The 24,925-nt window shown below is 38.5% G+C and overlaps 1 protein-coding gene and 1 pseudogene across 8 annotated transcripts in view; one reads left to right on the top strand and one right to left on the bottom strand.

The window, feature by feature from the left end:
• DMXL1 (Dmx like 1) overlaps positions 1-24,925 on the top strand; it is a 175,844-nt gene that overhangs the window by 33,300 nt on the left and 117,619 nt on the right. For all 8 annotated transcript variants that reach the window (XM_050794413.1, XM_050794408.1, XM_050794415.1 and 5 more), the window contains 6 exons: positions 3,990-4,122; positions 8,295-8,361; positions 9,973-10,151; positions 12,968-13,157; positions 15,085-15,253; positions 22,917-23,129. In XM_050794413.1, the coding sequence (XP_050650370.1) occupies positions 3,990-4,122; positions 8,295-8,361; positions 9,973-10,151; positions 12,968-13,157; positions 15,085-15,253; positions 22,917-23,129 (951 nt within the window). The remainder of the gene's footprint in view (positions 1-3,989; positions 4,123-8,294; positions 8,362-9,972; positions 10,152-12,967; positions 13,158-15,084; positions 15,254-22,916; positions 23,130-24,925) is intronic.
• LOC126957052 (septin-7-like) lies at positions 20,303-22,149 on the bottom strand (annotated as a pseudogene).

Raw genomic sequence — 24,925 nt, 5'->3', positions numbered from 1 at the left:
TCTAGCAGGGCAGCCTGGATTTTACATGGTGGCTGCATTCTGAGAGTGAAAGTGGAAGCCACAAGGAAGTCCCAGAATGTTATTCCTGCCACATTATATGGTCACAAGTCCAGCTAATATTAAGGGATGGGAGACATAGACTCCACCTCTTGATGAAAGATATGGCAAAGTCATATTACATGGGGGCATCAACATAGGGAGACATAATTTATTGGGAGCCATTTTTACCATTCTACAAAAGTGACCGAAGGCACAGAGAAAGAAAGCATAAGATACATTATAATAAGGATTAGTACTTCACTGGGCTGAGTCTCAGTGGTGGTAAGGAGATAAGACCTTACTGTGTTATAGGAGACCTTTAAAGTCATGCTAAAAAATTTGAATTTAATTATTTATGGTTGTCTAAAAACTATAGATTTTCAAAAGAGGCTAGTAATGTAAGATTTATGGTTTTGCGAGATTGGTCTGCCAGCAGTGAGTTAGAAGGGTCAGTGGCAAATGGAACAGGAGAAGGAGTGACCTTTGGAGAGGTTGTAGTCTCATTAGTCTGGATGAGAAATAAGAACTTATTTCAATGCCTTTTCCATAGTAGGTGCTGAATTAATATTAAATGAATTAATGAATAGTGAAAGGTATACATGGATGTGAAATGTGTTTAGGCAGTAGAATTGACATTACTTGACAACTGGATTTGAAATACTTTGAGCGTATCTATGACCACACAAAGAGTAATATGTAGGAGTTAGAGGTAGTGGAACATAAGGTGTTAATTGGATATGTGGACCTTGAGAAGCTTGTATATCATAAAGCAATGTATAGACATTTGAATCTAGAACATAGAAAGTTATCTTTAGGGCTGGGCACGGTGGCTTACACCTGTAATATCAGCACTTTAGGAGGCTGAGTGGGGAGAATTGCTTGAGCCCAGGAGTTTGAGACCAGCCTGGGCAATATAGGGAGACTCCATCTCTACAAAAAAATTTTTGGCAAGTTAGTCAGGCTTGGTGGCCAGCACCTGAGGTCTCAGCTACTCAGGAGGCTGAGGTGGGAGGCTTGTTTGAGCCCAGGAGGTTGAGGCTGCAGTGAGCTGTGGTCGTGCTACTGCATTCTAGCCTGGGTGACAGCAAGACCTTGTCTCAGAAAAAAAAAAAAAAAAGGAAAAAAAAGTTATCTTTGGAACATAGAAATAGAAGTCATCAGAGAGAGAAAAATATTTTTAGATGGTGTTGGTAAACTGATTAATGCCTTTCTTTTGTGTCCAAATTTACTATTGTATCTTGCCTAAATCATAAGATTTTCTGTTTTAGACTTTTTATGCTTTTTTCCTGCTTTAATATCCGTAATATCCTGCTTTAATATCCATAATTTAATATCTGTAATATCTAATTCTTAGAGTTTGAAATCAGTATACCATATTGTATCTTACCTACTTTTGTTCCATTCCATACCTGGGATTAATTTTGTATTCTGTATTAAATTCTTAATCTTTTATGGGATATCTTAATTTATCTTCAGTTTATATTAAGCAAAATAAAACTTGTATTTGTTGGTAAGTTCAAAAGTGGAATAATCAACATATTTAAATGGAATGTTTCATTACTTCTTGTGCTTTTTTTCTTCCCCTGTCTGTGAAACCTTCTGTCTAGTTGCTCTACTATTTATTGAGCTTCTGCTTAGTACCTGGCCTGTGCTAGAGACTTTGTGCATATTATAGCTAATCCTTACAACAACTGTATTTAAACCTCAAATTTTGTAGATGAGAAAAATGGAAACTCAGAAATTGCCCAACTAGATCAAATTCACATGGCTAATTAAGCATCTTACCTGGGATTTAGACACAGGGATTTCTAATCTAAAGTCTATGCCAGAGATCCACTTTCCTTTTGAAACAAGAAAACGAGGGCCAAGCATGCTGGCCTGGCCCATGCTTGTAATCCCAGCAGTTTGGGAGGCTGAGGTGTGAGGGTTGTTTGAGCCCAGGAGTTTGAGACCAGCCTGGGCAACATAGTGAGACCCTGTCTCAGCAAAAAATTTTTAAAATAGTGATTATTCTAGAAATAAACAAATCTACAGTCTTTAATTGCCAAGGTGAATGCCATCTTTATTGTCAGTTTTTTTGCCAAAATTGCTTGTCTTTTGTGTGGATGATAGCATGACCTTCTACTTAATTCCCAAGTCATAAAGTTGGGACTCTGTCCTTTAAACCTCTTGTTTTTTCCCTGTATTTATTTGGTGTCAAACCTTGGCAATTCTTTTTTTCATTTTTTTCTTGACACAAGGTCTTACTCTATTGCCCAGGCTGGACTGCAGTGCCACAATCATAGCTCACTGCAGCCTTGACCTCCCAGGCTTGAGTGATCCTTTCACCTCAGCTTCCCTAGTGTCTGGTACTACAAACACATGTCTAACTAATTTTTGTAATTTTTTTTTGTAGAGACAGGGTTTCACTGTGTTGCCCAGGCAGGTCTTGAACTCCTGGGCTCAAGCAGTCCTCCCACCTTGGCCTCCCAAAGTGGTGGGATTACAGGTGTGAGCCACTGCACCCAGCCTTGACAATACTTTTTGAAATGGCTTTCAGATGCTTGCTTTTTAAATATTTGGTTGAGATCCTTATGATTTACCATCTGAATTTTTTATTATTTATTTATTTATTTTTTTAAGGCAGAGTTTCACTCTTCTTGCTCAGGCTGGATTGCAATGGCGTGATCTCAGTTCACTGCAACCTCTGCCTCCCAGGTTCAAGCGATTCTCCTGCCTCAGTCTCCTGAGCAGCTGGGTTTATAGGCATGCTCCACCACACCCAGCTAATTTTGTATTTTTAGTAGAGATGGGGTTTCTCCACGTTGGTCAGGTTAATCTTGGACTCCCGACTTCGGGTGATCCACCCGCCTTGGCCTCCCAAAGGGCTGGGATTACAGGTGTGAGCCACCATGCCTGGTCTACCATCTGAATTTTTATAGTTAATTAATCAGGTTTAATAGTTTAATAGTTGGTTAGCCACACATTTATGTTTTCCTTGATGTTGTCTGTCTCTGGAGTTGTTTTCTAAGAAGTATTTTTAACCTTTGTATACTAGAGTCTTTGAAATCTCGATGAAAGTTACAGATTATCTTTCTGGAAAAATGCATATATTGTATGTGTGATTTTTGTATGTTACCTCAGTAGAGGGGGACTCACAGGCCTCACCATCTGTTGACTGCCCCTCCTCCAGTTAAGCCTTCTTGTTCTAAAATACAGATCCAGTTTTGTAACAACTCCCCCACAATCCCCCACTGCCACTTGAAAATCTTTTACTCCCAACTACCTATAACCTTGTCCAAATGCTATGAACTTGAAAAAGTCTTCACAGTCTCACCTTGGCATTTTTTCCATGGTAATTTTTTTTTCTAGCCTTTCCGTGTATGTTATTCCTTAACCTATACCAGGTTAAGAGGCATTCTTAGGAAAATATATGAACTTATATGTCTTCATGCCTTTGTTCATGTTAGGTTTCCTTTCTGAAATGCCTGTCTCTTCTGCTTATTCATCCATTAAGGACCAGGTTGCATTTCATCACTTTTCCTGGCACTTTTACTACAGGTACACATTAATGTCTCCTTCCTGTGGGCTTCCATAAAGCTTTGCACACATTTCTATCATGTATGTAACACTTTTACATGGTATCATATTTCCATGTCTTTCTACTGAAATATGAACTCATGAAAAAGGGCAATGTTTTATTTTTCATTGTATTTCCAATGTCTAGCACAGTGCCTGGGACAAAGAAGATGCTCATTAAATATTTGTTAAATGAGAGATTATAAGATTTCTTCCTTTCTATCTCAAGCTATTTTAACAAAATTAAAATACAGCCTTCTCCTCTGTTCCTCAAAATATATATTTTTTGATATTTGACTTTTTTAAGAAGTTGTTTTGTGTGAAATTCTTGAACGTGTAATTTAAGTCACTATTAAATATCTAAATATAAATGATGAATAATTTTTTTTTAGGCAGTCGTCTTTTAACTGGTTCGAGCTATTTGCAACTCTGGTCCAATACGAACTTGGAGAAGCCAACTGAAGATGAAAATTTAAATAAAACAGATCTTAACTTTGGAGATTGGAGATGCATTTGGCATTGCAAGTAAGCAATTAATCAGGGGAGTAAACTGATAAACCTATTGTTCTATGTGGTTTTATTATAAATGTATTTTAGTTGTATAAAACCACACTGACATAAAAAAGTGTTGCTTTTTAGTCTATGGTATGCTTTTTCTTATACATAGATAATTTTCTATTTCCTGTGTTCTACAAATACATTTTTTAAAAATGTCAAATAAAATAGGAAGAAACATAAATGTGTAAGGCCTATATGAAGACCATTAAATACAAACTTGCCAAATTATATAAAAGTTAGATGACTTTCATGCTTTTGAATGGAAGACTTCCTATTGTGAAGAAATCTATATTTCCCACATAATCTATATATTGAACATAATCCTTACCAAAATCTGAGTAGAATTTCTATTGAGCATAATTCTAAGCTCTGCTTAAAAGGACAACTATGGGAAAGTCAGATAAATTCTGAAAGAAAAGAAGAATAAAGATATACAGTATAGTAAAATGAATTCTCATGCCACAGATGATCAAGCATTTTGTTATTGATGTAGGAACGGACAGATTAGGATCCAGGATTAGACTCTGAAGTGCAACGATGTGAGGCTCACTGCAATTCTTACTGCCTCCCCGGTTCAAACGGTTCTCCTCCCTCAGCCTCCTGAGGAGCTGGGATTACAGGCACGTGCCACCACACCCAGCTAATTTTTGTATTTTTAGTAGAGACGGGGTTTCACCATGTTGGCCAGTTTGGTCTTGAACTCTTGACTTCAGATGATCTGCCTGCTTCAGCCTCCCAAAGTGTGCTGGCATTACAGTTGTGAGCCACCATGCCCAGCTGTAAGGTAGTATTTTATAGTAAGGAAAACTAGCTAGCTCTGTAGAGGGGAAATTAAGTTAGAGTCTTTCATACCTGATACCAAAACAAATGTGAGATGGAGGAAAAAATTTCTATAAAATGAAACAAAAATATTAGAGGAAAATACAGGTGAGATTTTATATTTTAGAGCTACATTGTCCAGTATGGTAGCCACTAACTGCATGTTATTATTGAGCACTTGAAATGCAACTAGTCCAAACTGAGATGTGCTGGACTTCAAATATTTAGTATTAAAAAAAGTGTAAAATATCTCTAACATTTTAAAAAATATGTTGAAATTAAAATTTTATATATTAGGTTAAATAAAAAATATAATTAATTTTGCCTGTTTCAACTTTTTAAAAAAATGTGGCTGATAGGAAATTTAAAACTACATGTTTGGCTAAGTTTGTCATTTATGTTATATTGCTGTTTGACAAGAAATGCTGCTTTAGAGTTAGGGAAAGACTAAGAATGACTCCCAAACTGGAAATGGATAGGCTAGGAATAATTAATAGTTCTAACCGTATCAATAAAACGTTTCTATAAAGCAAAATGTCCACAAGGAAAGAAACACAAACATGAGGAGAAATATGTGCAGTTTTGGGCAAATGCGTTTTTAAAAGTAGGCCTTAAATTAGTTAGAAAAGAACAGGTATCACAATACTAAGCAACTTTGGGCAATGGAAAGAAAATTTTAAGAAGGTATAGAACATATTAACAGTAAGTGCGATAAAAGGTGTTCTCACTTGAAATCAAGAATGTGAAATTTCAGAAAAAGGATGAATCTTATGTAATAGTGTTTAGAGAAATAAGTACTCTTGTATACTGTCAATAAGGGAGTAGAGTACAGTTGGTATTATTTTTTGAGATGGAGTCTCACTCTGTTGCCCAGGCTGGAATGCAATGGTGCAATCACAGCTCACTGCAAGCTCCACCTCCCGGCTTCATGCCATTCTCCTGCCTCAACCTCCCAAGTAGCTAGGACTACAGGCCCCCACTGCCACGCCTGGCTAATGTTTTCTATTTTTAGTGGAAACAGGGTTTCACTGTTAGCCAGGATGGTCTCGATCTCCTGACCTCATGATCCTCCTGCCTTGGCCTCCCAAAGTGCTGGGATTACAGGTGTGAGCCACTGCACCCACCCTGATATTGTCTTTTTGGAGCACACTTTGGAAGTATGATTCAACAGGCTTAATTTTTTTCATGTCCTTTAAATAAGTTTTCCAGATTTCATTCATTCATTCAACAAATATTTGTTGAATGGTTCCAGGCAGCTTTAAAGATGCTTAGAATATTGCGATGAACAGATAGGGGTAGATAGAAAATAAACCAGTAGACTGGTATAATAGGATCTTAAGTGAAACTGACTAGATTTATATGAAGTGGTGATAGCATAAATATCACGTACCAAAGTAAGGCAGACGTCCCATATGTAGAATTTACAGAGGAGATTTCAAAGGAGTTGGTTCCATGTATTTTGCAATCCTCGAATAGGTAATGGGTTAACATGTAGAAAGGGAATAGAATTTTGCATAAATAATTCTTTAGAAAGAACTGTAGGCCAGGCATGGTGGCTCACGCCTGTAATCTCAGCACTTTGGGAGGCCGAGGTGGGCGGATCACCTGAGGTTGGCAGTTCAAGACCAGTCTGACCAAGATGGCGAAACCCCATCTCTACTAAAAATACAAAAATTAGCCGGGTGTGGTGGCACATGCCTGTAATCCTAGCTACTTGAGAGGCTGAGGCATGAGAATAGCTTGAACCCGGGTGGCAGAGATTTCAGTAAACCGAGATCACACCACTGCACTCCAGGCTGGGCAATAGAGTGAGACTCTATCTCAATAAAAAAAGAAAAAAAAATAGTATTTTGTCTTAAGGATATCCTTAGGATTAACCAGATGTTCTGAAAATGTGTGTGCGGGCATGTTCACTTCTCTTTTTGTTGTTGTTGCAGCAAAAATTAGAAAACAGCAGTGAAAAATTATTTGAAATCATTGTAAACATATACAATGGAGTATCATAAGCCAATAAAATAATGTAGATCTGTACACCTGGAAAAATATACACATCTTTTGCATCTATATGCAAAGATGTTCATGACAAATTTTTGTTGTTGTTGTTTGAGACAGAGTTTCGCTCTGTCACCCAGGCTGAGTACAGTGGTGTGATCTCAGCTCACTGCAACCTCCACCTGCCGGGTTCAAGCAATTCTCCTGCCTCAGCCTCCCAAGTAGTTGGGATTACAGGGGCGTGTCACCACACCTGGCTAATTTTTGGTATTTTTAGTAGAGATGGGGTTTCATCATGTTGGCCAGGCTGGTCTTGAACTCCTGACCTTGTGGTCTGCCCACCTCAGCCTCCCAAAGTACTGGGATTACAGGCGTGAGCCACCGTGCCTGGCCTGTGTCATATTTTTAATGGGTGGTAAATATGACTTCAGTTTCTAGCCCTACTTCTCCCACCTTTTTCTGCAGAAAGTAGAGAGAGCAAAGAAAAGGATTTGGAAGTTTATGTATTAAAATGTTAAGATTGGCTTTGTCTGAGGAAAGGATGTGGCAGTATTGGTGAAAAATATGAAGGATTTCATTTTCTTTTTATCTACCTGTATCAACTTTTCTACAATGTATTATGCTTAAAATCAGAAAAAAAAAGTTATTTGTATCTGAAATGAAATGTGAGAGAATTCCTCTTTGGATATCTTTACAGATAAATTTAGTATTGACCTATCTAATCATGAATTTGGTCAAAGAAAAGGAAAGTAATGATAGTGGTGGGTGTCTTGAGATCAATATATATGAGTAGCTGTAAGGGAAGGCAATGAAGAGAAATGAACCAAAGTTCCTTTGAGAAGAAAAGGCAAGTATGTACCAAGTATATAGGTGAAGCTGGTAGGCTGAATCCCTAATTGCTGCAAGTCCCGTGTTAACCCACATATAATCTTTAATTAGGTAAGTATTACCCTAAGGCAAATTTATTATATATTATCCCTGAAAATGTATGTTGGCATATAGGGATCCATGGTTCTGGAAACTAGATTTCCAGATTTAAAAAATGAAACCATTCTCTCTCATTCTAAGGGAATGAAAGTTAAGACTTTTTTGTTTTAGACTTTAAAGATTTTGACAAGCCATTCCTTCCATGATTCTATGGATGGATGTTTTTATATTTAAAGTTTGTCTTACTAACTAGTTCATTTTTCAGGTACACAAAGATGTGAGTGTGAAACTTATAAAATTTTCTGTCTTTTGAACCAATTGCTGATGTATAATTTTGAGAATATTGAACTTTTTCTTTTTAGTTTTCATTGCAAATTTTTCCTTATCTGTTTAATTTACAGAACTGCTTCCCAAGTTCATTTAATGAAATTTTCACCAGATGGAGAATTTTTTGCCACTGCTGGGAAGGTAAATTGTGAAAATGCTATTGCCAAATTATGTGTTTATAGTTTACTTTGAAACTTTAAAAACATTAACTGGCTTCATTCTTTTATTTATTTAACTTGAAAATAATAATTTCCATTAACAGTTTTTTGTTTGTTTGTTTTGAGATGGAGTCTCACTCTGTCACCCAGGCTGGAGTGCAGTGGCGCAGTCTTGGCTCACTGCAGCCTCCGCCTCCCAGGTTCAAGCAATTCTCCTGCCTCAGCCTCCCAAGTAGCTGGGACTACAGCCACGCGCCACCACGCCCGGCTAATTTTTGTATTTTTAAATAGAGATGGGGTTTCACCATATTGGCCAGGCTGGTCGCGAACTCCTGACATTACAGGCGTGAGCCACCTTGCCCGGCCATTAAAAATTTTAAGTAGCAGAAATTGACTACATTATTGTGGTGTTAAAAGACTGTGTGATATAATTGAAATAACACAGACATAGGGGCAGATCTGGATATAAATCTGCCATTTACCAGCTTTATCCTCTTGGGCAAGTTAATCTTCTTGAGCCTTTCTTTTCTCATATGTAATATGAGGAAAAAAACACCTACCTCATAGATCGTTAATCATAGGATTAATTTAGACAATATAGGCAGTATAGAGTCACCGGCACAGTGCCTTTCATGTAGTATACAATCAATAAAGCATAGCTTCAACTTATATTACGTTTTAGCTGATGTATATTAGGCTGTTTTTAATATATAAGACTTCATAGGCTTTCTAGAAAGATACTAGTAACCATTTCTTTAGTGTGCATACTTTGTTATTACCTGTTGATTTTAAAGCAGTGTGTTGCTTTGAAGTTATTTTTATTCATTGGTTCATAGAGCATTCCATGAACTGCTAATAAGTCAAGTTATTGTTCTCATGGCTCAAAGCCTTCTGCAAACTAAGAGTGTAAGATACTCTAAAACCACAGTAAGGTTTTTGTTTTTTAGGAGAGAAGTGGAGCTGTTTATTCTGATTGACTTTACAGGTGGGAACTCAGTTATAGCTTAAAAGCAGTACCTGGTACATTCTAGTCTCCTTTGCTTTTCCCTTATTTCCCAAATTAGGACTATAAATTTGATTGTACGTAGAGTATTTTATGTAGTATTTATATATTAACTTGTTATTTTCATCATCAACATTTTCTTTGAAAAGTCACATGAAAATTCATGAAAAGTACTTTGTTGTTTTTTTTTTTTCCAATAATTAGCAGTCTTCATAAGTCTGCTAGTGGTATTGATTTCTTTTTTAATATTTGGCTTACTGGAAAAGAAATCCTTAGTTTTATCTTTCAGTCTTTCCTGAATGACTCCATTCCCCATACTCTAGTAATTAGCAAGCATTTTTCTTGAACACATTACACACATTCATGCACTTCAGTTTTTAAAGCACAATTAGGGAATGCTAATAGAAAAGTGCCAGAATCAGAATTTTGTTCTTAATTCCTCTGTGCCCAACGTCTCTTCCCATCCCCAAGTTCTTGCCATTGGGGAGAAGAGTCTTACTTTTGCTGTTTGGAGAAAAGTCTTACTTTTGCTATTTGATTTAATCTGTAATTCTGATCTGCATGTTTTTCTGGTTTCTTTTTTTTCCTTAGGATGACTGTCTTTTGAAGGTATGGTATAATGTAGAAAACTGGCGGACAGCTGTTACTTCTCCAGATAGAAGTTCAGAAAAACAATCCCAAGGAGAAACTGACTTTTCTTTTGTGTATCTGGCCCATCCTCGAGCCGTAAATGGATTTTCCTGGCGTAAAACAAGCAAATATATGCCTAGGTCAGTGGATTGGTCATTTTCCCCCACGTATTAAGGAACATCATCTTTGTTACTTTTGATTGCTTCTCTCACTTTTGAGAGTTCGTAGTTAATAGGACTTCTGAGCCTATGAAGATTGGAGTAATATTAAATAGTCTCTGGCCTGCACATCTCTGGCTGTGGGTCAACTATGTTTGATGCTTAGCATAAGAGCCATATTAAAGGAGTTTAAGCTGGGATAATTTACTCCATATCAGATGTCTTTAAGTCACAGAGTTGTACATATTTTCTTTTTCTTTTTGTTTTGTGTCTAATCCTGTCATCTTTTTTCTCCAGATTGTTTGTTTATATTTTTACATAAATAATCTGTCATCTTGTACCTTCTAGTATCTCTTCCCTGGTTTTCTTTTAAAAAATAGCTTTATTAAGAGGATATACCATTAGTTCTTGTATGTTTATTTGACTGCACCCGCCATATCTGAGGAAAAGAAAGAGTAGGTTAATACCCTACATTATTCTTCTCTGAAATGGGTGTAAGTTTAACCACACAAGCACACAGTGACACACACATACATACCCCCAGTCCCTTCTTTTTTGTCTGTAGTTCTGGAAAGAGTTAATATCGTATTGAATTTTAGTAGGTTATAGAGACCTATTACTTAAATACAGGTAGAAATTCCCTATTTTTTTTTTGTTTGTTTTTTGTTGTGTTTTTGTTTTGTTTTGTTTTGTATTGAGACAGGGTCTTGCTCTGTCATCCAGACTGGAGTGCAGTGCCCCAGTCATGGCTCACTGCAACCTCCACCTCCTGGGCTCAAGTGATCCTCCCGCCTCAACTGCTCAAATAGCAGGGACTACAGGTGTGTGCCACCATGCTGGGCTAATATTTTTTTTCTTTTTGGATTTTTTGTAGAGATGGGGTGTTGCCATGTTGCCCAGGCTTGTCTTGAACTCCTGAGCTCAGATGATCTGCCTGCCTCAGTCTCCCAAAGTGCTGGAATTACAAGCATGAGCCACTGTGTGCAGCCAGAAATCCCATTTTGTACCATATGGCCATTTTCAATTTGGCCACACCATGTGGCATTTTTTTCCTAACTTTTCACTGTTTTGTGAATTTTGCTGACTAGATGTTCTGAGCTATAGTGTAGCTATAGCCAGGACAGGGATAGAGAAAAGAGAATGAGAAAAAATGGAGTGAGTTGGGTGTGAGGATGGGGAAAGGAGGAGAAACAAGGGGTTGGGGAAGGAAAGAAAAAAAGATGCTAGGAAGGGAGAGGTAGGGGACAGAAGGAGAGAGGTAGAAAGGGAGGGTGGCCTGGAAAGTCTGTGAAAGCAAAGAATGGTGGGAGAGGGAAGCCCAGAGAGGAGGTAGAAAGGGAGAAGAAGAGAGGGAAGTAGACAGAGGAGAGGGAGCCAGAGGGAGAGAGATGCAAGAATGGAGGAGGGAAGGAGAAGGAGAGAGCAACCAATACAAATCATGCTGTTCTCCCTTCTCTTCTGCAACTTCTTTTTTAGTCAGGTAGGTATGTATAACAAAGTGGCCACTAGGCAGTATTTTGATTTCTTTTCTCATTACTTTAACTCACTGAGTTGCTGATAAAACCTGCTGATTGTTCCGTTTTTAAAAATCAGGTATATATGCTGGAACAAGTTGCTACTACAAAATATTGTGACTTTTTCATTCTCTCTTCTGAAGTTACTGAATTCCCTGATGGAAGGTAGTCCTTGTTGATAGGGTTTCAGCCTTTGAGTTCTTGATGCTTATGGGACTTATTAACATATATGTAATTGATTTTTGCTTTTATTTTAAGGAGATGGCAAAAAGGAAATTAACTGAAAGTCAAGGATGACTAAGGAGGGGAAGTGTTTAGTACTTACTTTATCATGAATATTCAATTCTTGCATTTCACTGCTTTGGGCATCTGTTAGGCAAGGAGAGAATAAGTGTACTCAGTAGTTACTGTCGGTTTTTGTGACTGTGCAGGTGCCTTTATAGGAAGTAGAAATGAAGCATATGATATAATTCAAAGAACTATCCACTCAATAAATCAGAAAATTTTATTACAAGATGTGGTTATTTCTTGTGTGTCAATTGAGAGATTGTGGCTTAATCTCAGTCTTTGTTTTTTTAGATGTAAAAAGAATCTTATTGAGAGCTGGGATGGTGGCACACACCTGAAATCCCAGGATGAGGCGGGAGGATTACTTGAACTGGAGGATTGCTTGAACCCAGGAGTTTGAGAGCAGCCTGGGCAACATAGTGAGACCACATCTCTTTTTTTTTTTTTTTTTTTTTTTTTTTTTTTTTGAGACGGAGTCTCGCTCTGTCGCCCAGGCTGGAGTGCAGTGGCCAGATCTCAGCTCACTGCAAGCTCCGCCTCCCGGGTTTATGCCATTCTCCTGCCTCAGCCTCCCAAGTAGCTGGGACTACAGGCGCCGCCACCTCGCCCGGCTAGTTTTTTTTTTTTATTTTTTAGTAGAGATGGGGTTTCACCGTGTTAGCCAGGATGGTCTCGATCTCCTGACCTCGTGATCCGCCCGTCTCAGCCTCCCAAAGTGCTGGGATTACAGGCTTGAGCCACCGCGCCCGGCCGAGACCACATCTCTTAAAAAAAAGAAAGAACTTTTGGCAAGATTATTGAAACAAGAACTACTGAATTCTAGGCAGAAAAGACATAGGTTGGCAAGCATTTGCTGTGATGAAATCTATACATATTGATATTTTCTTCATTAGCATCTTAGTTGGTACATTTAAGTAATTACAGAAATATCGTAGAATTGTCTGTGATACTATGTGGTATTTGTATTTTTGCTTCTAAAATCTTTTCATTCCTTAGGGCTTCTGTATGTAATGTACTGTTGACTTGCTGCAAAGATAATGTGTGTCGTCTTTGGGTAGAGACATTTTTGCCAAATGATTGTTTGCTATACGGAGGTGACTACAGCCATTGGACTGGATCAATTAATTTAACAAATAACTTCAAGAGAAATGCTTCCAGTAAAGAACGAGTTCAAAATGCTTTAGAAGTGAGTGTTTTTGTTACATTACTTACTACAAGTTTTAAAACCTTTGGTACATTGCCATTTTGGTAACAAAGTAATGTTATAAAAAATCTATATCCTAGGAAAATCATTCTTAGAAAATTTTCAGTTCTATTTGATTCAAAAATATCTTTTTATCTAGATTTTGTCTGAAACACAAAACTACCTGTAATTATGAAGTTAATCTTAGGTTTACTGATGATGATAAAAGGATGATTACATTTGACTTAGCTGAAATAACATAAAGTAAAATCTGAGAATGCAAAGATTTAACTCTAAAAATAACTTATTTTTCCTTTCATAGAGCTTGAGTAGTTTATCCTATTCTGTTTTTCTACCATTTTATCTTTAGAAACCCCACCCCACCCCACCCCCCAGAACTTGGGGTCTTTACAAATTAATATTGAAAGTGAAAGTCAATTTTTGGTTTTTGGACATGCTAAAGGTAGAATAGTAATACATTTGATCATAGCCTGAAGGCCGAGAAACAATAGAATAGTAATACAGATTCTTTTTTTTTTTTTTTTTTTTTTTTGAGGCAGATTCTCAGTCAGGTTGGAATGCAGTGGCATGATCTTGGCTAACTGTATTCCTGGCCTTAGCCTCCTGAGTAGCTGGAATTACAGGTGCACATCACCATGCGCATGCCCAGCTAATTTTTGTATTTTTTAATAGGGAGAGGGCTTCACCATGTTGGCCAGGGCTGGTCTCGAACTCTTGACCTCAAGTGATCTACCTGCCTCGGCTTCCCAAAGGGCTGGGATTACAGGCATAAACCATGGCGCTCGGCCTATTATTTTCTTAATATTGAAAACAGGAGGTGATTTTATGTTTTGTGGATTTGTTTTTTGGGGGGGAGGGCTGCTTGTTGTTTTTTGAGACAGAGTCTCTCTCTGTCACACAGGATGGAATGTAGTGGCGTGGTATCAGCTCACTGCAATCTCTGCCTCCCGCGTTCAAGCAATTCTCCATCCTTAGCCTCCCAAGTAGCTGGGATTACAGGTGCGTGCCACCACGCCTGGCTAATTTTTGTATTTAAAGTAGAGATGGGGTTTGCCATGTTGGCTCAAGTAATCCTCCCACGCAGGCTGATCTTGAACTCCTGGCCTCAAGTGATCTGCCTGCCTTGGCCTCCCAAAGTGCTGGGATCACAGGCATGAGCCACCACGCCCGACCCTGAAAATAGAAGTTATTTTAAAACAATTTATCTTTGAATGCTTTGTATGATTATGCAGCAACTATTTTTCTAATTTGAATAGTATTCTCATGGCTCAGAATATAATAAATTCTATATTGATTCAACAACGAATAGAATGGTTACATGTAGTAATAGCTGAAAGAAGTTATTGACCAGGAATCTGAAGACTTGTTCTACCTTTTGCCCTGTCTCTTCTTAGCTAGATGATCTTGGGTTCTATATAGACTATTTTATCATATGAAAGATGAGAATAACAGTATTTACAAATGCTTTGTAAATTATGAAATGTCCCATGTGCAATGGTAATATTGTTTAATACTATGTGGTCATAAGGAGTTAGCTATAGACAAAAGAGGACAATGTGTGTAGAGACGTCATTCACAAACAATAGTATTGGAAAAAAAAATTTTTAACATTTGATTTTAGGAACTACATTCTAAGAAAATAAGCCTAATAAAAATTGCAAAATATTGTGTGAGGATTAAGAGAACATCCAGGTACTTTAAGTCATAACTTTATTCTTCAGGATTCAAATTTGCTATACCAAAATATTGAAAGATGTTTTTACATATAAAATGTTGAAAGGCGTTTTTACATATAAAACATATAAAATGTTCTGAACTAGGATATATGTAACTTCTGAAAATCATCATGTAACCTACACATGTACGACTTTTGACAATATAGGCATTAGTTTTGTTTCTATTCACACAGGTAAATCTGAGACATTTTCGAAGAGGTCGGAGGAGATCACTTGCACTTGTGGCACATACTGGATATCTGCCACATCAGCAGGATCCTCATCATGTGCACAGGAACACTCCACTGCATGCCAATGCACTTTGCCACTTTCATATTGCAGCCAGCATCAATCCAGCCACAGGTAATGAAACATTGTTCAAAACATGTTTCTGAAATTGAATAGTTTGATTTTATGACAAGTAAGTTATACTTTTAGTTTTCAAATAAGTAAAATATTGGAGGTGACTTTCTTAGCCCACTTTTCATCGTAGCAAGCTCACTGATTTCTGTTTGTTTGCCCTTTAAGACCATGATTTGACTTGTGAGTTAGGATCTTGATAAGGCATTGAAGTTCATTATTAGTTTATTCAAAAGATAATATTTGAACTGTTACTTAATAAAGGTTAGTACTACGGATGTAGTATTGTATTTTTTTACTTTTTATTTTTTGTCGCTGTGTTGCCCAGGCTGGTCTCAGACTCCTGGCCTCAAGCAGTCTTCTTGCCTTGGCCTCCCAAAATGCTGGGATTACCAGCATGAGCCACCATGTCCAACCTCTAAAAGTAGTATTTTATAATTATCGTATAGTTGTTAAAATCTTTGTGTTTGGTACTTGATCTTTGGATCCATTCCATAAAGAGGGCAGAAATATGTAAAAGTTATTACTGGGAGAATTAAGAAACTTATCTCTGTAGTCAAATATGTACTATTAGACTAAGAGATTTAGAATATCTGGGTCTACCTATGAATTTGAAGATTTTTTTTTTTTTTTGAGACGGAGTCTTGCTCTGTCACCCAGGCTGGAGTGCAGTGGCCGGATCTCAGCTCACTGCAAGCTCCGCCTCCCGGGTTTACACCGTTCTCCTGCCTCAGCCTCCCTAAAGTACTTATTATTTTTGAGATGGGGAATCCCTCCTGTTACCCAGGTTGGAGTGTAGTGGCATGAACATGGTTCACTGCAACCTCGACTTCCCAGGCCCAGGTGATTCTTGCATCTCAGCCTCCCAAGTAGCTGGGACTATAGGTGCATACCACCATGTCCAGCTAATTTTTTGTGTTTTTAGTAGAAACTCAGTTTCACCATGTTGTCCAGGCTGGTCTCGAACTCCTGGGCTCAAGAGTTCCACCTGCCTTGGCCTCCTGAAGTGTTGAGATTATAGGCATGAGCCACTGTACCTAGCCAGGACTTATTATTTTAGTAACTTTTTTTTTTTTTGGACAGAGTCTTGCTCCGTTGCCCAGGCTGGAATGCAGTGGTGTGATCTTGGCTCACTGCAGCCTCCGCCTCTTGGGGTCAAGCGATTCTCATGCCCCAGCCTCCTAAGAAACTGGGGTTACAGGAACGTGCTACCATACCCAGCTAATTTTGGCATTCTTAATAGAGACGGGTTTTCACCATGCTGACCAGGCTGATATTGAACTCCAGGCCTCAAGCATTCTGTCCGCCTTGAGTAAATAATTTTTATGATTCTAAAAACTAGTTTGTCATAATTGGAGCCTGGAATATTACTTGAGAAAAATATTAAAGGCAATATTTGCATAAGATGTTATTTGTACAAAAAGTGAAAAGTAAAAGCCTACTTTTCACCTCTACTCCACCTTTGTCCCTCTCTCTAGAAGATAACCACTAACAACTATTGATGAGTTTTTGTTTGTTATGAAATATTCTTTTTTTTTTTTGAGACGAACTCTTGCTCTGTTGCCCAAGCTAGAGTGCAATGGCATGATCTTGGCTCACAGCATCCTCTGCCTCCTGCCTCAGCCTCCTGAGTAGCTGAGATTATAGGTGCCCACCACCACGCTCAGCTAATTTTTTATATTTTTGGTAGAGACGGGGTTTCACCATGTTCACCAAGCTGGTCTCAAACTCCTGACCTTGTGATCTGCCTGCCTCGGCCTCCCAAAGTGCTGGGATTACAGGCAGGAGCCACCGTGCCTGGCCTTTCTTTACCTTTCTTTTAAAAAATAGATTTGGAGAAAATTGTTTATACTCCTTGAGTTCATTCTAGCCTTTACAGTTTAGCAGACACCAGCATGATCCAGGTTTGATTTAATGTGATACTTAAATTTTTGCTTACTTCCACTAATTAGGGATTATTTGCAACAACTCACTGGATTTGTACTTCAGTATACTCGTTTTTACATTCATATCAAAAGTAACACCAAGGAGCTGGGCACGGTCGCTCATCCCTGTAATCCCAACATTTTGGGAGGCTGAGGTGGGTGGATCACCTGAGGCCAGGAGTTCAAGACCAGCCTGCCCAACATGGTAAAACCCTTTCTCTACCAAAAATACATTAAAAAAAAAAAATTAGCCGGGTGTGGTGGCAGGCACCTGTAGTCCCAGCTACTTGGGAGGCTGGGGCAGGAAAATTGCTTGAACCTGGGAGGCAGAGGTTGTAGTGAGCTGAAATTACACCACTACACTCCAGCCTGGGTAACAGAGCGAGACTCCATCTCAAAAAAAAAAAGAAAGTAATACCAAGGAACAAATGCTTTTTTAGCTGAGGTGACTGTCTTGAATGCTTTCCTTGAACATGAGAAGGGAACCTTAACTTCAGTCTTGATGCTAACAAATAAGCAGTCTGTCTTAGAAATAGCTCATTAAAGGCCGGGCGCGGTGGCTCAAGCCTGTAATCCCAGCACTTTGGGAGGTCGAGATGGGCGGATCACGAGGTCAGGAGATCGAGACCATCCTGGCGAACACGGTGAAACCCCGTCTCTACTAAAAAATACAAAAAACTAGCCGGGCGAGGCGGCGGGCGCCTGTAGTCCCAGCTACTCGGGAGGCTGAGGCAGGAGAATGGCATAAACCCGGGGGGTGGAGCTTGCAGTGAGCTGAGATCCGGCCACTGCACTCCAGCCCGGGCGACAGAGCCAGACTCCGTCTCAAAAAAAAAAAAAAAAAAAAAAAAAAAAAAGAAATAGCTCATTAAAGAGGTTGATAGGTCAGTCTATTAAGTAAAAACTAATTGTTGTTGATATTAAGATACATACGTTACTAGTTCCTTTGACATTATGGTGATGACTTTTTTTTTTTTTTGAGACGGAGTCTCGCTCTGTCGCCAAACTGGAGTGCAGTGGTATAATCAAGGCTTGCTGCAACATCTGCCTCCCGGGTTCAACCGATTCTTCTGCCTCAGACTCCTGGGTAGCTGGAATTACAGGCAGGCGCCAACACACCTGGCTAATTTTTGTATTTTTAGTAGAGTTGATGTTTCAACATGTTGGCCGGACTGGTCTTGAACTCCTGACCTTGTGATCCGCACGCCTCGGCCTCCCAAGGTGCTGGTATTACAGGCGTGAACCACTGCGCCCAGCCAACTTTTTTTGTGTGTGTGGATCAGTTTAAAATTTGCTTGTTATCAAAATTCGTTATAAATTAAGATATTTCTATTAACAGAGCTACAAATTATAGACGTCATGTGAATATTTTTCAGTTTTAAAACATTTATGGTTAAATGAATTATGCTATATGACCTAAAATATGTAATTTAATTTCCTTTACAATAGATACATTAAATTTACCATTTAAATCTGTTACTACTAATAATAGTGGCAAACATTATGTTGGAAATCTTTTCTTTTACATCACATTGTTATGTGGATTTTTGACAGTAGAAACAAAAATACAGAAATGCAATATATGAATATAACTAAATGCAGAATGGTGACTTTTTTCTCTTCGAGGGTAAAAAGACTTTTTTTCTCTTCTAGTGAAATAGAGAGACAGCATAAATAGAAAAAGATTGGTTCGTTAGCTTTACAGTTTTGCCTAGAAATTATCTATGAATGCATTTTTCCCCCTGCTACTTACCGAGAGTATAAAAAGGGAGTTAAAGGAAAGTTTCCTTGTTGGTTACTACCATAAGAAAGATGCTATATTCTATTTTAGCAGGGCCAATATATGGAAAATATCTAAATTAAATGTTGTAAAAAAATGAATTAGTAATGAGATTCTAGCTAAGGAGGGCACTAAATGAGGATTATATATATATTTATTTATTTATTATTGTTTTTTGAGACAGAGTCTTACTCTGTCACCCAGGCTGAAGTACAGTGGTGCCATCTCGGCTCACACCATTCTCCTGCCTCAGCTTCCTGAGTAGCTGGGACTACAGGTGTCTACCACCACTCCCGGCTAATTTTTTGTATTTTTAATAGAGGCAGGGTTTCACCGTGTTAGCCAGGATAGTCTCGATCTCCTGACCTCGTGATCCACACGCGTCGGCCTCCCAAAGTGCTGGGATTACAGGCATGAACCACTGCATCCGGCCAATGTATATTTTAAAAATCCAAAACAAACAAAGGTTACTATAAAAAAGCTCTGGATGCATTGTAAGCATATAGGTTTTTTTCTTTTTTCATGTGTATTTTTAAACAGTGGAAGGATCAACTTTGTTAGACTAAATTATGTTATTGGCTGGGTGCAGTGGCTCATGCCTATAATCCCAGCACTTTGGGAGGCCGAGGCAGTGGTGAAGTCAGGAGTTCGAGACCAGCCTGGCCAACATGGTGAAACCCCGTCTCTACTAAAAATATAAAATTAGCCAGGTTTGGTGGTGCATGCCTGTAATCCCAGCTACTTGGGAGGCTGAGGCAGGAGAATCACTTGAACGTGGGAGGCGGAAGTTGCAGTAAGCTGAGATTGCGCCGTTGCACTCCAGCCTAGACAGCAACAGTGAAACTATGTCTCAAAAATAAAATAAAATATAAATATATGTATTTATTACATTATTGTATATGCTTCATTGAATGGAACCTTTGTATTATAATTATCGAAAAAGCAGTTTGCATCATATTATGGCAATTTATCCTCGTTGAAAATCTTGCAGTATCCTTTTATTTTGGAATATCCTGTCAACAGTCATACCACCAGGACATGAATGTGTAACAACAAAATGTTCTCTTGCATTAAATTGAGGATATCTGTTCAATGAAAGACAAAAAGGAAAATGTAGGAAATGTACTTAGAGCTGTTATTTCTAAGTGCACAACACCATGGACAATTCAAGGCATCATAACCTCCATCAAGAACAATAACAAAAAAAAATTTTTGTCAGGCTGTTAAATCCATCATTATAGACAAAACTGGTGAAGATTGATTAGACAGATTCATCTAACACTGATGTCCAAGCTGGCATTGACAACTAATGCATAACTGGTGGTCAGTAGAGAATTTAAAAGATCTTCACTTTCTATTGTTCTTTTTCAGGGATCTTGAAGAGTTCTGTTCTAAAATATGTTGTTGAGTTGAGCTTCTCAGTTTGCTTTCTCATTCTCAAACTGATACCGTTTTTCCTCTAATTATTTGCCCTGTGCTTAAATTCCTTTTTGCTCTTGGCACCGTTGGAGCTCAGTTTCATGGTCCTTCAGTTTTTGAACTTTTTTCTTGACCTTCTCTTGAACACCTTCTCCATCTCTGTCTCCATCTTCTTCACTTTAGCTACATGCTCTCTTCTTTCCTCTTCCGTTTTTGCCAGAGGGCTCTTAGTAAGCTGCCCTTTATTCTTGTTGTTACCAACTCCATTGTAAGTCAGCTGCCAATTTTTTGCTTCTGTAGTTTTCGTAGTGGGCATTATCAGGAACATCTTTCAAGTCTTGTATGTGTGTTCCTATCTAACATACTCCTTTGAATTGTAAAATTACAGTGTTCACCATATTCAACATCAGCAACACCCCTAGGATACTGCTTTCCTCTGACTCTCTTGCCATTAACTTCAATAGTAGTGTTACTGCCTGCCACAGCAAGAGGTACACAGTCCTTTTTCCTTTTTTTTTTTTTTTTGGAGACAGAGTCTCACTCTGGCTTCAAGTGATTCTTGTGACTCAGCCTCCCAAGTAGCTACGATTACAGGCACATGCCACCATGCCCAGCTAATTTTTGTATTTTTAGTAGAGATGGGGTTTCGTCATGTTGACCAGGCTGATCTCGAACCCCTGGCCTCAAGTGATCTGCCTGCTCCGGCCTCCCAGAGTGCTGGGATTACAGACATGAGGCGCTGCACCCAGCCAGTCCTTTATCTTTTTTTTTTTTTTTTTTTTTTTGAGACGGAGTCTCGCTCTGTCGCCCAGACTGGAGTGCAGTGGCACGATCTCCACTCACTGCAAGCTCCGCCTTCCCGGGTTCCCGCCATTCTCCTGCCTCAGCCTCCCGAGTAGCTGGGACTACAGGCGCCCGCCACCGCGCCCGGCTAATTTTTGTATTTTTAGTAGAGACGGGGTTTCACCATGTTAGTCAGGATGGTCTCGATCTCCTGACCTCGTGATCCGCCCGTCTCGGCCTCCCAAAGTGCTGGGATTACAGGCGTGAGCCACCGCGCCCGGCCAGTCCTTTATCTTTTTAACAAGTTTATTTTCTTCATCTTATGTTTTTGGAAATTCATATATTTAATTTTATGTTCATGGATTTCTTTCATTATCTGTTTTTAAACTATTGACGTTTCTCTGGTATCAGCATGTCTGCTTTGGCAATAAGTGGGATGATACTCACTTTTTCAAGCAAAAACTTCATAAACTTAGTATCCAATGGTTTAAGTCCATGTCCTGAAGGAGCAATGAAGTATAAACAACACTGTACCCTGTTATCAGGCATCTGACATCTGTTTTATCATGATTCTCCATTTAGGTGGTCCTCAATTTCCTGTCAGTGTAGTCAGTAACCAACAATTACTATTACCCATTGCAACTCTAAATCCTAGGATATCAACTCTTGTGAGCAGCAACTGAACACCACCTTCTTTGATTAAAACTTTGTGTAGTTCCACCTGCACAATCTTTTTAATTGTGTGAGAAGGATCTGGATACTCTGGAGAATACAAATCTGTGAGGAATAATGAGTCGATTAGTGTAAAGTTTCTGAATCCAGATTTACCAACTACCATAAGTATGAATTCCAACCCTCTTTTCACTGATTTTCTGGATATTTGATTTGGGAGATCGGAAAAATCCCACATAGACTTCAGGGTTCTTCTGTTGAGCTACGATGCTGCTGTTGATGCTTCTCTCCTCAGCAGCGGATCTCTTGCTGACTGGCATCTCCTCCCCACTCCATGACTAGCCCCAGCTGGAAATCTTATTTAGAGGTTAAATAAAATGTATTCCAGAGATTTAAAGATAAATATTATAAATTTATTCAGACCTGTAGAATGTACAGCACCAAGAATGAACCCTAAGGTAAACTATAGACTTTGGGTGATAGTGATGTGTCAGTGTGGATTCATCAATTGTAATAAATGTAGTAGTGGATGTTGATAATGTGGGAGGCTGTGCATATGTAGGATGGGGAATATGGCTGTACCTTTGAATTTTGCTATGAACTTAAAACTACTCTAAAAAATAGTCTTTAAAAAATCTCAAAATAGGCCGGGCACAGTGGCTTACGCTTGTAATCCCAGCACTTTGAGAGGCTGAGGCAGGTGGATCACGAGGTCAGCAGATCAAGACCATCCTGGCCAACATGGTGAAACCCTGTCTCTACTAAAAATACAAAAATTAGCTGGGCGTGGTGGCACATGCCTGTAATCCCAGCTACTCAGGAAGCTGAGGCAGGAGAATGGCCTGAACCAGGGAATTTGCAGTGAGCCAAAATCACGCCAGTGCACTCCAGCCTGACAACAGAGCGAGACTCTGTCTCAAAAAAAAAAAAAAAACAAAAAAAAAACTCAACATAAATGAAAAAGTGAAAGAGAAAGACTTTCAGGCAAACAAAATATAAATGTAATAGTAATAAAAATATGAAACATGGATGTTTTATATGCTAGAAGGTAAAAATTTTAATTTTACAATCTTTTTTTCTCTTACAGACATTCCACTTCTTCCATCTATTACATCTCTGAGTCTAAATGAAAATGAAGAGAAGACTGGACCTTTTGTTGTACACTGGCTAAACAATAAAGAACTGCATTTTACTTTGTCCATGGAAGTTTTTTTACAGCAACTTAGAAAAAGTTTTGAACAACCATCTTCTGAGGCCAGTGTAGAAGATTCTAATCAGGCAGATGTAAAATCTGATGAAGGTAAAACTTTAAGAAGAAAGAAAAATTTAAAGTTTTGTTCAAAATAGCAGACATTTTCGTATTAGGGTAAAACTAGCTACTTGTAGGAAATAAACTCCAAAATTGCAATGACGTGATCTAAACATGGACTAGCTCATTTAATAATCTAGTGTAGATATTTCTGTTCCAGGTGGCTTTCTTCCACATGGTTATTTAAGGACTCGGGCTTCTCATTCTTCTGGTTTTGTTAGCCCTTAGGACTTTCCTCTATAAAGGACTCTCTGTAGACTGGCAGCATTGGTGTTACCCAGGAGCTCGTTAGAATGCGTGTCTCAAGGTCCACACAGACCCACCAAACCAGAATCTGCAATTTAATGAAATTTCCAGGTGGTTTGTATGTACATTAAAGTTTGAGAAGCATTGGAACTTGTACCTTAAATTTCTCTGCCTTTGGCCTTCAGTTGGTATAGAGAGAGAGGTAGAGAGAAAGAAAGCATAGCTGTTTTCTCAGCTACCTTGATTGACACATATCACTTACACTGTCATTCAGCTGACAAGAACTAGTCACAGGGCCCGTGTAGTTCCTGACTGTATAGGCTTTATATACTGAGAAATGGGAAGTAAGAAACTGTGGTGGGCAGCTAGCCATGTGTTTTGGTTTTTTTTAAAGTTTTCTTTTAATGTGAAGATTGTTCGTGATCATTAGGGAAGAAAAATCGAACAAGTATACACAAAGTTTCCACATTGTTAAGTTTGATAAGTATCCTTCCAGTTTGATTCTTTTCTTATGCTCATACAAACATCTAAATACTCTTAAAAGTTGTACTGTGGGTGCTCATTTTTATACAGAAATAATGTTCTGTACTTTGTTTTTGTTTGTTTTTTCGAGATGGAGTCTTGCTCTGTCACCCAGGCTGTAGTGCAGTGGCACAATCTTGGCTTACTGCAGCCTCCACCTCCTGGGTTCAAACAATTCTCCTGCCTCAGCCTCCTGATTAGCTGGGATTACAGGCACCCGCCACCACGCCCGGCTAATTTTTGTATTTTTAGTAGAGACAGGATTTCACCATGTTGGCCAGGCTGGTCTCAAACTCCTGACCTCACGTGATCCACCCACCAGGGCCTCCCAAAGTGCTGGGATTACAGGCGTGAAACACCACGCTCGGCCTGCACTTTGTTTTAATTCAGTCAGTAATGGGCAGTTTTTCATTTCATTGTATTTAATGGTTGCTGAGTATTCCATGTCTAAGGAAAATGTCTAATAGGTCTTCTATTGATAGACATTTAAATTGATTTAAATTGTTTTTCATTATTCTAGGTACAATGACTTGTCTTTTTAATTTTTGTGTGAGTTTTTCTATAACCTTGATTTCTAGGTGTAGAATTTCCAGGGAGTGTACCAATTTTAAATATCAATAACTTCTGACAAATTGCCCTCCAGGAATGTTTTACTAGTTTTTACTTCCTCTTAGTGTATCTAAATATATGCTTTACATCCTTATCAACACTGGATGTTTTCATTATATTACTTTTTTTTTTTGCCAGTTGATAACGGGACAATGGACAACTTGTTTTACTTTGCATTTTCTTGATGCAAATTAAGCAGAATATCTTTTATTATATTTTAGCCCTTCTGTGACTTGCCTTTTAATACCCTTTATCTAATTTCCTGCTGAGTTTTTTTTTCTAATTGATTTGTATATCTTGACTTACTTTTTAAATCTGGTAAACAGTCAAAACTTTAAAAAAATATGTCTTTTCAGAGAAAGGCTCTATATTGCTAACCAGCAATTGGGGGAGGGTGAGGGGACTGGGAT

This window comes from Macaca thibetana, chromosome 6, assembly GCF_024542745.1.
Source record: "Macaca thibetana thibetana isolate TM-01 chromosome 6, ASM2454274v1, whole genome shotgun sequence".
NCBI classification, from domain to species: domain Eukaryota; kingdom Metazoa; phylum Chordata; class Mammalia; order Primates; family Cercopithecidae; genus Macaca; species Macaca thibetana.
This window is presented reverse-complemented; position numbering and strand designations above follow the sequence as displayed.